Raw genomic sequence first — 14,670 nt, forward strand, 5'->3', positions numbered from 1 at the left:
CGGCCCCCAGGGAAATTGAGTTTGAGACCCCTGCTCTAAACAAACATCCAAAGAACTGTTAATAATGTACCATAGAAAGAAAAGGAGCCAAAGTAAAAAACACGAAAGAATAATAAAACAAAAACATAACCTTTCAGATAAACTCATAATTTAAATGAACTTAGATAAGAATTTTTCCAACACTTCTAAAATACAGCTGTCAAAGTTTCTAAAAAGACACAAATTCTTCTCAAAAGTCTTGCTCTCCATTAATGGCTTTCTTAGTGGAATATTTAATTCACAACTCAAAAAATTTCACTTGCACTGATCCTGAAAGGAATACCAATTACAACAGTTTATTCTGCTCAGTCACTAATTAGCCTAACATAACACTAAATCATCTACATTTCTCTGCATGTTTAGCCCTAATATACTGCTACTGGGAGTCAATAACATTTAGTTTCAAGTCATGAATTTTCATTCTCTCTATCTTATCTTCTTCATCTTATACTTCTTGTGTAGTTAGCTTAATAGTTTCCAGCAGAGATGAAATCTGGTGTTTATCTTCAGTGTTGTGGCATAAATTAAAACTTTTTTCACTGTTTATTCTGCAGGGTAGTTAAAGTAGCAAGTGCAGTTAGACAACCCTCCAAACTCCTTAAACATAATGCTTCCCCCATGTTTTAAACTATTTATATTTTCAATTATCCCTGTTGGATATTGTTTATGTATTTCGTTACTTTGTAAGACTGCCTTTTACTCCAATTACAGTAAGAATGGCTTTCTACACTTTTTCTTTTTTTAACAACTTAAATTCAGTCAGATTTGATGGAGAGTGTTAGTGAACAACACTAACTGCAACAGATTTCCAGATGATTCACGTCTGGACTTTAACCAGACACTTCTAATGCATAAGTGGGTCTATAAACTCCATTATTTTAACTCTAGTTATATGGTTAGGAATGCAGCATCTATTCTCTGAAATTCTTTGCTGCTCTTGATACGTCTTCATCAAGAAATGCTCTGTATGTAGTTTGAAAACACTGGACCAACTTTCCATACTAAACAAAAGTTTTCCCGCAGCATGATTTTGCCACCACCATGTATTGACTTGTAGATTCCACATTCAGGTTGGTGTTCAGTATTTTCTTGTGCACTTTGCTTGTAGACTAAAAAATTAAATTTTGGTCTCATCTGACCAAAACATCACCTTCCTTCTGCAACTTGTAGCAAGTTAACTTTGACTTTTTACAACCCTCTTCAGACATTTTTCCATTTAGACATAATCTCTACATTGTGCCTAAATTTGTACGTCTACAAAAATGACATGACATCCTCATAGTTAATAATTTAACTTAATCATCAACTTAAGCAAGGTAAACACAAACAGGTGTTGCAAGCTGAAAACGTTCCATCTTTGCAGCTTAACTCCGACCACTGAAATGTTTTTTCAAGCTGAGCCTCTTTGATCACCCTATCCTATAACTACAGAGCTGGTGGTAGATAATGTGGCATGAATGTTTTGATGTTAGTTGCTCAGACATAAGGAAGTACAGTTTTAAGAGGAAATTTTCCTGAAGGGAAAGCTGACTTATTGAAGATAAATTCCTTTTGACATTTCCAACATGGAACTTGTTTTGTCATAGCTTCATAAATTCCACAACCAGACCAACAAATCATGGAACAAATAAATCCCACCATCTCCTGTTTCAAAGGAGGAAAAAAAACATAGAAGAAGAGATAATGAGGGACCACTTCCCTAAACATTTATCATCTAGGACTGTACAGCTTGGCGTATTTAATGCCCAAATTAACACCTAAAATTAAAATGATCAGCCTGGGAAATAACAGCTTGTTGTGAACAGATTCTCTCGCCTCCACTGTGAATGTTTGTAGTTCCTCGAGAGTTTCCACGGGGCTCTTGGCTTCTTGATTGATTGTGACTCTTCTTATCAGTTCTGGCAGTTTAGATGCAGAGCCATGTGTTGGTAGGTTTGCTGTTGTGGCACACCCCTTTAATCTCTGTAAGATTATTTAACATTGCTCAGTCAGAGGCTTAATGCTTAGCATATTAATTTAGCTCTACATTAAACCTCTACAACTTTATCCCTGAATTTAGAGTTTTGAAAAATAATTAAATGTAGCTTTTTCAATGATGACATATTTTGTGTTAGTATATTACATACAACCCCAATAAAAGAGACAAAGGTTTGTGGTTGCAATGTGAAAAATTGTGAAAAATGCAAAGAAAATTTTTTTTTTTTTGCTAAGCACAGTAATACATATTTTCAGAAAAGCCTATAGCATTGAACTCAGATTCTTGCTTTTTAATTAAATCTTAAAGTATGTGCATTAAAAGAAAATGTTTCATGTTTTTGATACCAAATACCATATAAGTAAAGAATTCTACTGTCAATATTCTCTCCAAGCCACACATTGAATTAGACAAAAGAAAAAGCAAAGGACATGAGATATTACCAGACTGAGACAGATATAGCTAATAAATCATTTGCTTGTGGCTGAGTCAGAATAAAAAACTAGCAAGAGGGATCAGAAGAAATCTGAATAATGAGTTCCGCTGGGTGGTGGAGTGTTTGTGTCCCCCTCTTGCCCTCATGTCACCAGCAAACTCAATGGCTTCATCAATTTGTAGCCATTATCACATCAATGGACAAGAATGGAGGGAGGAGGAGAGATACAGATCGAGGGTATAGAGGAAGCTTCTGCTACACCATCTGTGATTGCTGAACATAAATAAAGAAAGAACTAATCACTTTAAATAGCATCCCAATGTGCAGATGTATCTAACCACTAACTTACTCACAATCTATGGAAATGCAAGAAACATTGCTATATTTACTGGTAGCTAAAATGAAAACAATACAAAGGTCTACAAGATCAAGAGCTAATGCTAGTTTACATTTTTCTACAAGGTAAAGCATTTGTATTTATTCAAAATCATTTCACTGTGTTCCAAACCATGTATGTAAGCTATGTAAGCCTCAGGCTACTTCAGCAGCAACAATGTCTTCAAAGGTCTTCCTAAGAAGTCAGTCTGCTGCAGCTGATCCAGAACGCAGCTGCTATAATTCTCACTAAAACTAGTAAAATAAAATACACTGCCTCAGAACCAAAGTCCTTACACTGGCTCCTTGTAGCTCAAAGAACAGACTTTAAAATACTTTTTTGTTTAATAAATCACTGAATCCCTTAGCAACAAAGTACATAAAATATGTGTTGTTGTTGTTGTTGCTGTATCAATCTTCCAGACCCCTGAGATCCTCTGGTTCAAATTTAATCTGCATCCCCAGAATCAAACATGGAGAAGCAGCATTCATTTTTTTATTCCCCTCTATTGTGAAACAAACTTCCAGAAAACTGCAGAAGTCCTGAAACAGAGTTCCTTAAAATCAAGACTATTTTTGAGGAATGCCTGTAGGAAATCTTAAGTGCAAGATCTAACAGAAAGAGCATGAAGAAAAAGAAGAAAACATTTAAATGTAGACTGAATGAACACAAACACAAACTTTTTAGATATCCACTCAGTAAATTTGGAGAGATTCATAACAATCTCTTGACCATAGATAAAACAAGCTAACTCATTTTTGCTACACTACTATACTATTTTAACTACAGGCTATTTGGTGAGGACACTAACACTTTAAACCCAAGTAAAATGATAAATAATTGCTATCTATATCCTTATTGAATGAGCAAGTGCATGTCAATGTGTAGTCCAATGAACGAAGGGGCCGTGTGAACAAAAGCAGCTGTGGAACTGATACGGATAAGCAAATAGCTCCACACACATCATTAGGTGCTCATTTACAGACATTAAACAAGAGGCCAGGTGCCTGTTGGGAACTGCCAGGCATGCGTGCCTCCATGCAGTATCACGTTTCACCTACACCTCTCTGTGTAACTCCTGCAAATGAAGAGCTTGTTTTACCAGAAATGATTTCATCCTGCCAGTCGTCTCATCAATAGTTTTCTCTCACTTCTAAACGTCATAATTTCATTATTATATTTCACCAAGTTAGTACAAGTCGGCTAGTCTGATATTGTCTCATTCTGGAGTGAAAGTGGCAACGTTTAGAGGGTTTGTTGTTCTGGTGTCTGTTATATAAAAGCAAAATAAATCTAAAAAACTGAAGAAATCAGACCTGCTATGAGTTAATTGCGTTTGTGAGACCTAAGCACATAAATATTTGTCTATTAATGCTACACAGAAAGTTGCATTACAGAGGTTTTAATGCAAAAATAAGGAAGAAGGTATCAGGGAAAGGGGAAATTAGGGAAATTAGGGACATAAAAGGGATTATGCAAATATGTGAACATTTACATCACTTACAACAAGCAGTTTGAGTTTCCATTCTAACTGGTTTTCTTCCAGGATTCCCCTCTGGTCAGATCCATCCAACTTCCCCTTAACAAGCTTCACAATGCTGCCGTCACCATGTTCCACTGTGGAAATTATAAATTTTGGGCGATGCCCAAATGTTAGTTTCTCAGCACACACAATATTTTGCACTGGCCAAAAACTTTTGTTTTTGCCTTTAGAGTTTTTACCTCTTTCACATATTTCCTGTGTATCCTTGGTGGCAGAAAGTCCTTTTCTAATCCCCTCTTCCATCAAGATGATATTTGTGGAGTGCACAGCCAATAGTTGTCCTGGTGAAATATTCTCCTTTCTGAAGTTTAGATCTCTGCAGCTCTTTCAGAGTTATAAATGATTTGGCTGTCTCTGAATAAAACTCTCTCTGTTGGGCCTGTCCAATTTAGTGGATAGTTTGGTCCTGGTAGGAATGCTTTTGTATTATGCTCCTTTTACTTTCAGATGATGGCTTGAACAGTGCTCTGTTGGATGTCTACGGCAGTTTGACTTATACTAGTATTCAATTCCACATATGGATTCTGTTTACTTATTAGGCAGAAGATTGTTTTGCATTGTAATCCCCCTCACTCTGGACACCTTCTTTAACATTTTTCTCCCTTTAAGTAACAATGCAGTTGCATTACATGTGTGTGACACCAACCTCAACGAGAAAGAAGAACTATAAAATTAATGTCTCCACCACAGAAAGAAAGGATGAGTGACCAGTATAAACTACTTTAATCAAAATTGCTTTTCAACATATATCATGCATAGAATAGCAACACCCTAACAGACAGAAGACAGCTTAGCAATAATATGAAAACACTGCAATTCATTCTTCGAATTTACAAGCCCTTCCCTGCGGTTGTTTAATTTATTTTCTTTCCTTAACAGTCAGCGTACATTTCATCACTGAATCCGCTTCAGCTGAGCAATATTGGAAAAAAGCATAAAGGTGAGCTGATGGGATTGTGTCAGGCGAGGTGATGTTGAAGAATTATGTGGTTCTCTTTATCACCAAATCCTGAAGCTTTCACACACGCACAGCACGCCGACACAAATGCGTGTGGACACACAGAGGTGGAGCCGAGCTGATTAAAGAACACAAACATGGATTGGTGGGAGGGCCAACACACCACAAGGCTAATTGAACTGTCTCCACACTGAAAAGATGGAACATTATTCATAAACCTTGCATGTAATAAAAAGAAATGAGGAGAAACAGACAAAATGAAAGAGGAGCAAAAGAAGCAAACCATATAAAACTGGTTTCAGATATTTGTTGAAGATTTTCCTTACACTATATAGCATTTTAATCTCACATTCTATAGAAATTTTCAGTTCATCTGAAAGTTTGCAGTTTGAATAACCTAATGATGACTTTTGACTATACTTTGTGGTTGCCCTACATAGCTTTAGCTAAATTGCTTTGATTTTTCTCTTGTTTGTGTGATTTGCTATTGTGACTTTGAATTGAAGTCATGGTATTTAGTGTAGACTTCTTAAAAAGGAGCAATAATTATCTCCTGTTGCAAGCTGAGATTTTTTTAAATTACAGTGACACATAAATTCAGTGTGATGTTTGCCCATTATGCACTGCAACCTGACTTTTTTTTTCATTGAAATCTTAACAGAGAAAATAGTATAAGATATGCTAAACACCAAACTAGAATACAAATGTTAACTAAATGACAAATTAAATAAAATAGGTAGCAAAAATGAAACCAGCTTCTGAACTGGAAACTTTATCATCTGAATTTTTAATCATTTAGTAAAATTCTTAGGGAACCAGCTGTCAAACTTGAATTATGTCTCTAAACCATCATATTACTCATGCTATGGGGATTCTGAATATAATTTTAAACTCTACAGGGAGACTAAAATACCAAAATACATTTCCTTTATTTGGTGAATTGATGTTTAATCTACAAATCTCACAGTTATGTGACTTGATTTAGTACAACACTGACCTTTTTATATTACTATTAATTGCAAATTATTGTTTTTTTTTTTACCTCTCCTTTTTTTGGATTTTCCCCTCAGGATCACCACAGCAAATCACCAGTCTTCATTTAGTGCAATCCTCTGCATCTTCTACCCACAAACCAGCTAACGTCATGTCCGTTTTCACCACATCCATAAATCCATTTTTTTGGCCTACAGAGATTGCCTAATATGAAGCTATTTGAGCACTTCATCCCACTGACCACTGGGCCATTTTATGATTTTATGCTTACTCTGTTATTATTTGCATAATTAATACACGACTGTGCCTACACACAGAAGGAAAGCCTAAACCTTTAATGTGCAGTAGTGAGGCTCAGTCAATGTAAAGACAAACTGTTACTCAATCCAAAAAAAGCAGAAGATGATCACTATTGACAATAAGTGTCAATGACCATTCAGTAGAGAGAGTGCAAGGCTTTAAGATAATTGGAGTACAGCTCTTTGACCACCTCAACCAGTCTTGGATCATAATTACAGCCCAACAAAAACTGCACAGATTTGTTCAAAATTGTTTCATATTGGACCATACATATGCCATAAATAAAGGTTTCATCTACAACATGCACATAAAAAGCAACTCTGCTTTATTGTTTTATATTGTGAGCAATGTACGTATTTAAAGAATGGTTCCAAGTTCATAAATGCATCAGAATACCACTAAAAGTGTTTGACTCAATCCTACAACTAAAGAATACAGCATAATAATAGTCGATCTGTCTGCGATTACAAACTGCATGGAGGCAGTATGTAAATTTAAGATAAAAGGAAGAGCCATGGTATGCTTAGATGTCTTTGGTCTGTATTGAATGGATCGTTTAGTTAAATTATGCTCAAATATTTTTTCTTCTGTTTCTATTCACTGTAAGCCATTGGTCAATGACATCAAATAAACATTTAATTTTAAAAATGAAAATTATATAAGCAAAATTTAGAAAATACAGGTGGATCAAAGTTTTCCCTCTGTGTTTTTTATAAGATCATTTATAAAATCCAGACATATTCTACTTTCTTGAAGGATCTCCTGCTGTTTGTTAAAGCCTCTATGTGTTTGTTTAAAGGAAGCCATTTGGGTAATGAGTGTTTTGGAAGCATAAGCCTTCTGAGCAGCCTTGGAGTTCCACAGAGCAACAGATGTTTAACTACTCCCTGCAGCCACTCCTCCCCTGCCCTGTCGCACCTCGTGTCTTTGTGTGTTAACCAGCTCTACGTGTGTCTGTCTCCTCCTCTCATTCACCAATTCCTGTTCAGAACTAATTAGTCCATCTTCTCTACTCCTGTCACTTCTGCCCTGAATCCTTATCTAACTGTGCTGTCCTCCCAGCCTTTTACAGTGTTGAGTAATACTCCTCCAATCTCACCTCTCCTCCCACCCACAGCCCTCCTCCTTTTCCCCATCTCCTCCTCTGTTCCTCCCTCTTGTCCTCCTCATTATCCCCCAGTCTCAGTTGTGATGGCTGCCATTAATCAACTCGTCTTAAACCAAAACAGAACCTTGAAACCTTAGACGACCACCCCGGCACAAAAAGGAAGTTTTCTATTCCCCCGCGGTCCATTAGACCAATCAGAACAAGACAGGGGTATTACAATAGAAACAATAGAAAACAAAAAGCAGATATTGGACAATATACCACAGGGGGGCACATGCAACAGGAGAACAACAGGCTTTATTGTGCTGGATATGTTGGGAATTTTAGAAGATTTTCCACTTGACCTAATATCTCCTGGGATACTTGGTTCTATTTTACTTTGTAAAACAGGGGTGTTTAAAGTGCCTATTTTTTTTTTAGCACAAATGAATATGTCCATAAAATTTTTGCTTTGTATGTCAAAGTTGTGTAAAAAATATGCAGAATTTTATTTTTTCTTTGCAGATTGCACTATTTTGCATTTGCATATTTTAAAAATCCCCTTTTGTTTTATTTTTTTTTTCTTCAAAATGTGTTTACCAATATCATTAATAGGATGTCAAAATACACTGTTGGTTTAAAGTCAATGATTTATTTCTATGGCTTTCCCTTCCACCAACAAGATGATCTTTTCCCGCTTAAGGTTCAAGAAAATGGCCCACTGTGTTAACCCTCTTTCATTTGTGTTTGAAAAGAGGAAACATGAATGGAGAAGGGCTGAGTGACTTCCTAGTTTTGTGACTTACTGTGACTTACTATGTTTTAAACTGATCAAATTGGTGGACACTGAAGACCACTTAAAGCACAAAAAAAGGACAAAGGGTTTATTACAAACAAGAAAAGGACAGTTTAATTTTTATTTGAACTTTGTGTTGCAGTATTAGCTTTGAATTATATTTTCAGCTTTTGAATTTTTGTATTAAAACTGTAATACAGCTTTAGAGTTTGTCACATAATCATATTATTAGATTTTACCCATTTATTTTAATACCCTAATTCTTTTTTAGGAAGTGTAAGTAAATGCTTATTTTGTGTCTATTTACCTTCATTCCTCAGCTGTATCCTTGAAAACCATTCAATTTTGTCCCATTTTCTTGTTTCTCTTTTTAATAATTATACATTCATAAGACTAATAAATTTACAAAAAAACTGCATTTTGGTTCAACAGAAGGTACAACATTTTTTAAAAAAAGAGAGAGAAAAAAATGACAAAAGGATACTCCTGTATGTATAAAAACATTTCTTATGAACTTGAGTAGTCCTTCAAGAAGCAGGTTCAGAGTAACGATTCATGATTGCAATCTGTTTGAAACTCTTACACAACTTATGTGTAAGAGTTGAAACATAAAAGTCTAATCGTAATAAATCACACTGTCAGCTCATTATGTTGGTGAAAAAAAGTTCACGTCTGTTTTAATCCACAGAATCTAAATTTATGTGATATCTGAGCTTTTATATTAGCTACAACGCATTGGGTTCAACCTTCAGCCTGGGGTCATTTGGCATGTAGTTTGTGTGTTCTGTCCTGGTCTCTCTCAGGGTACTCTGGCTTCCTCCCACAGCAGGTAATATATGGGAGGTAAATAGGCACAATCCCATGTGGCACCTCTTTTAAACATAACTTTAAGATGTACTTTCTACATGCAAGCAATGCTTTTAATTTTTTTCAGCTTAGAGTTGCAGGTGCTACATTTTACAGTTATTTTAGATGAACTCCTACAGTCTTGGCTTGCAAATAACGTTTTCACCACATATGCAAAGAGCTGCTGTATTAGATCTTGAAAAATTTCCAGACTCTCGTGTTCTAGTTGTCTTTTCCATTTTTGATTTCTCCGGGAGTCCGAATTTCCAAGTTCCAACGACAAACAGAATGATGTATAAGTGGCAAATCTTTGAGGAGAGAAGAAAAACACACATGCACACATGAAGATGCACACAGTTTTTTGGATATGACATATGAATGTTTTCAAAGTCAGTGTATTAACTAAACGAGGTAAATCCCCACTTGTCATTAAACTGAACTAATTTTCATGATGTCAGTTGTATAACTGTGTTGTCTGATTATAAAGTTGGCTGTAACTGAATAATTTTTAGCATCTGCATGCCGGTACACACCCCTACACACTTTTAAACTCACTGGCTGCTTTGTTCACTGTTGAGTCTAACAGGTGTTGGTGTGTTTGTCTTTGACATGAGAGAGTTTGTTTTCCCAGGTATATGACAGGCCTCTTATCAGCTCTGTAATATCCAGCAGGAAATCACCACTGATGACTGTGGTACAAGTGCACATCTAAACAGTTTGGACATTTTAATACAAATGTAATTACTCAGTCTGAAGCCCTTATTGGGGTACAGATGTAGCTCGGGTTGACGGGAAGCCGCACCTTGATTTATGTTTTTCTCCAAGTGTAGCATAGAATAAACACCAAACATCCGCTGCACGCCGGTTTTGCGTCACCTGTTCACACTTCATATTTGACTCCCCTCTGCTAAGGGGAGAAAATAAGTTTGCTTTCTATCAGTTTACTGCCTTTTTATATGCTCTGTGGTGTGGTGATGACTGGTAATCATTGCTATGGGTGTTGATAAGAGCGGCTCTGTTTCTGTCAACCTTAATAGGTAATAAAGTTTAATGAGGAATTAGCTGTAAAATTATTAATTTTGTCACAGAGATTGCAGCAATTACACCAATATAGTTTTCAAGACTGTTTGCAGGTGTCCAAAGATACAGGTGCAATGTAATATATGACTGTAAAAGGTTTTGTGAGAAAACCACACATTAACATCACATAAAGCTGGGATCATTTATGAGGTGATGGATAACACAGCAATAAGCTAAATGAGAATGTAAGAAAGTGACAGAATGAGAGCAGAACAGATGGGGACCATATAAACAAGTGGCAGCCTTTTAATTTGGAAAAGAAATGTAAAAAATGTATTTTGAAAATCTATATTGAGGATAAGTGTGATGTCCTCCTTTCTTTTAACCAAACTGAACAGTTCAAGGGTGTGCTGAAAGAGGTGCTCAATAATCCAAGAGAGTGTAAGTGTGCTGACCCTGTGCTGCAGGGCCCTGGCCAATCACAGGGGGAGGAGATTTTATGGCACTATTGTGTGCCAGTAATTTTTCCTTTCACTGCTGGGGTGGGCGAAGGGGGATTTTTACGCATATGATCAAAGTGGAATTGGTCAGAGAGGGGACACTTCTTCCACAGGAAGGAAAGGCACAAACTGGCACCAGCAGATGACATTTAATTTTCTCAATTAGAAAAGAAGAATTCTACTTTTTCCACCCCTCAAACTTAAGTACCGCCTGCGTCTTGGAGGAGAATGACTATCGCCATGGAGAAGTCCAAAAACTTTCGCATTGACGCGCTGCTGGCGCATGATTCAGACAGGGTGACGGACAAGGACTGCGTGTCCCCGAGATTGTTTCACAACAAGAGCCCTGATATTAGTCCAGCGTCGACCCGCGGCTCAGATTCGCCCTCTTCTCATCCAAAGTATCCAAGCACGTCTCCAGCCCAGCTGTCTGCTGTATCCAAGCCGCATCTCTTCAACCTGTCTCCGTCTGGATTCACCGCTCTCCAACAAGTAGGTCTTATTGGAATGCATTCGGGGTCCATGTATCCACTGGCGGGCCTCGGAGGCCAGCACCCTGCCTTGATGTATCCAGCCTTTGCGCAGCTGGTTCAGCCTCACCCGGAGCACACGAAGGGGGGCAGCATGGCCACGATGCTTCCAGTGGATCCCTGGGTCAGAGGAGGAATGGTGATGCCAAGATTTGGAGAGTATGTAGGTGGGTTCATTGGGAAATATCATTCTGTTTTCTAAAAGTTTTATAATTAACCTAAACGCTTTAAGAAATAACAACATATATACATATAACATATAATATATATTTTTTAAATTAATACGTTAATAAATGTCTCCCAAAGTATTTCCTCTAAAGAGAAAATTTACTGTAAAAAAAGCTTTTTTTATTAGAGTGAAATTATGGGATGAAGAAAGTATAGCTACATTTAAAAACAAGTAATGTGCTTTTTTGTAAAATGACTACTTAGTTGTTTTTTTATGTATTGATTTCTTGATATCCTGGATGTGCAGCTGTGATTGACAGAAAAATAGGTTTGGTACAATAACGTTGTTTGTTTGGGGGTTTTTTTTGGTTTTGTTTTGCCAACAAGGTAAAACCTGCAATGGATCTCCCATTAATTAACTATTTATTCATGCAAGGTTTTCATTAATGTGATGGACCTCTGTAGAGTTTTTTTCAGCCTCCAAAATCAATGACTCGTTGGAATAAATGTTAGGAAAATGGGGACATTATAACCTACAAGCAGACTGCCACCTTTAGTGCGAGCAGTTATTTATTTATTTATTTATTTTTATCACTAATAATGAATACAATGTTTATGCTTCTGTCTTAGCACCAGGTCAGGCAGCCTTACTGGGGAAGTGTCGAAGGCCCAGGACAGCTTTCACCAGCCAGCAGCTGCTGGAATTGGAAAATCAGTTCAAGCTGAACAAGTATCTGTCCAGGCCCAAACGCTTCGAGGTGGCCACCTCGCTCATGCTGACAGAGACTCAGGTTGGAAAGTGGGAACTGCATTTCAATCAGAAACACAAGAAACATTTCTGCTTTGTAAAATGTTATTTAATGTCATGAGGGTACATGTCTTGAGGTAGTATAAGATGAATGTCTTTAAAATGCTTGCAACATACAATAAAATTAGGCAGGTCTTGGTTGATATAATTATATTTTTCTATTTATTTTTTAGTGCATTTTTTAAAAATATTGTATATTTTATTGTGTTTTCAAATTGTGGCACATCGTCTACAATGTATTACAGCTGGACTGAATGTGTAGTCCAGTACCAGCACAGTCAATAAATTAGAACATTATTGAAAAGAACATTTTAGGAACTTTATCACTAAGTGAAACACATTAAATTACTACACACTGAAGGATGATTGAAACCTTTATTTCTGCTAATGATGATGATTTTTCACTTACAACAAATTAAAACATATTTAAAAATTAGATTATTATATCAGACCAATATCAAAAAAGTATTTTTTTAAAAAGAAATGTGGGCTTAAACCTGCTTTGCTATTTTAAAAAGTACCATTGATCTGACAAACGAGACTCATTTAGATGTGTATTCTAATTTACTGAACATGACGGCAATATAAAGCATAGTGGATACAAATATTGTGCATTATTGTAATTTGCTAAGTTATTTGTAAGGTATACTGTGATAATGTAGTATTATGTTTGGCATTATATATCACGCTAAAGTATTTTTATAGTTTTTGTCCTGTTTCTATTAAATGAAATAAAACAGTGATATGTATTTCAGGACAAAATAAAAAATATATATTTCAAACTGAAAAGAAGGTGATATCAAGCTTCAATCATCTTGTGTGTTTTAGGTGAAGATCTGGTTCCAGAACAGACGTATGAAGTGGAAGAGAAGTCGCAAAGTGAGGGATCAAGTCACTGCAACATCTGACAATACAATGGACATACAGAGTCTCAAACATCATCATATCTCCCTCAGCTCCCGCCTGGAAGATGAAAGGGAGAGAGAGGTGGAGGATGAGTTTGGAATAGAAGAAATGAAACAGCTGAGCAAAGCATCTTTGAGCTCTGTCACCTTCACAAGATACAGAAGAGATGGGGCAGGGATCTACACTTCTTACTCTGAGGAAGAGATTGAGGAAGGTCTTCCAAGAGAAAGAAATGGAACTTCTTCATAGGATGAATTTGTGGATCTGTACTTACAATATGTTTGTTTTGTTTAATATTTATTATGATTTTTGTAACTACAGCAGAGTTCCTGGAAAAAAAGATTTTTTTAGGACAAACAGTTCAATGTTTCCAGCAGAAGAATGTGTCAGTAAATTGTTGTGCTCTTTGATTTTGAGTTCATCACTTTTCCCTAACAGTTTAAAGACATGCATGCAATATTTTATGTTTATGTTTGTAAGAAGTGACCATCTACACAGGCAATAAAGCAGATTACAATAACTAAACTGTTATTGTTTATGCACTTAAACAAAATATACTTATTTTATTCTTGGTTACACTTCTGGGCAAAGAGTCAAAACAGATTTGTAGACAGAAACATCTGAACCATGTCCCTAAATATTCCCTTTTCTTTGTCTACTACAAAGTATGTTGTATTTTAAAGTACTTAACATTTCATCTCTTGGAATAAAATAGTCATGTGGTCAACACCTTTTAACTGTTAACTCTTGGTATTTTGCTTTACACTTTTGTGAGAAATGTTGTTGTACAGGACTGTTTTTGTCATGTTAAACTGCATGTTAAATTAATTAAAGTCACAGTCTGAAAATACTTACTTTCCAGTGAACAATATTTTAAAATGAGTTAACATAGAATTCCCCTGGTAATGTTTTAAACTGATTTTTTATTTTAATGTACAATTTAATGTCATTTTTACAAAAGTGCAATATGTTGAGTGTTGTATGATAACTCAGCTAGTCTGAGAAATAAAGGTGAATTCATGACTGAACACTGAAGATTAAATAAATTGTTGGAAACATATTATTACGAGAGACAATACAAAAAAACTACACTCTCCATAAAGTTCATATTTGTGTAATTATGTCATGAATTTCTAGATTCAAATAATATCTGACATCTGTGTGCATATAATTTCTATATGAAAAGCATGTTAGAGGAGATTCATGTCTGACGTTTTCTAGCTTCGGGTTCAATATAAAAATTTTTTAGATATCTGAGAGGTTTAATACATGAATTTGTTACAAGCTGACCATAATTGTCATAATACCCACTAATACGTTTTATTCGTTTTATAGATAGACTGACAATATTTTGTCCGCAAATTTTTAAATATCATAATTAATTTTTTG

At 35.9% G+C, this 14,670-nt stretch overlaps 1 protein-coding gene across 1 annotated transcript; it reads left to right on the forward strand.

Annotated features, from left to right (window-relative positions):
• Positions 1-11,018: 11,018 nt before the first annotated feature.
• LOC122839867 (motor neuron and pancreas homeobox protein 1-like) lies at positions 11,019-14,172 on the forward strand. The gene is made up of 3 exons (XM_044131871.1): positions 11,019-11,566; positions 12,198-12,358; positions 13,204-14,172. The coding sequence occupies exons 1-3, from the start codon at positions 11,098-11,100 to the stop codon at positions 13,528-13,530; spliced, it is 957 nt and encodes a 318-aa protein (XP_043987806.1). The 5' UTR covers positions 11,019-11,097; the 3' UTR covers positions 13,531-14,172.
• The last annotated feature ends 498 nt before the right edge of the window (positions 14,173-14,670 follow it).

This window comes from Gambusia affinis, linkage group LG11, assembly GCF_019740435.1.
Source record: "Gambusia affinis linkage group LG11, SWU_Gaff_1.0, whole genome shotgun sequence".
Classification (NCBI taxonomy): Eukaryota; Metazoa; Chordata; class Actinopteri; order Cyprinodontiformes; family Poeciliidae; genus Gambusia; species Gambusia affinis.

Excerpts from the sequence above, each read along its gene's own strand:
- LOC122839867 (XM_044131871.1), top strand. The coding sequence starts at position 11,098 with ATGACTATCGCCATGGAGAAGTCCAAAAACTTTCGCATTGACGCGCTG. Across the intron at positions 11,567-12,197 it reads AAGATTTGGAGAGTATGTAG|CACCAGGTCAGGCAGCCTTA; the intron begins GTGGGTTCATTG and ends CTTCTGTCTTAG. Across the intron at positions 12,359-13,203 it reads TCATGCTGACAGAGACTCAG|GTGAAGATCTGGTTCCAGAA; the intron begins GTTGGAAAGTGG and ends TGTGTGTTTTAG.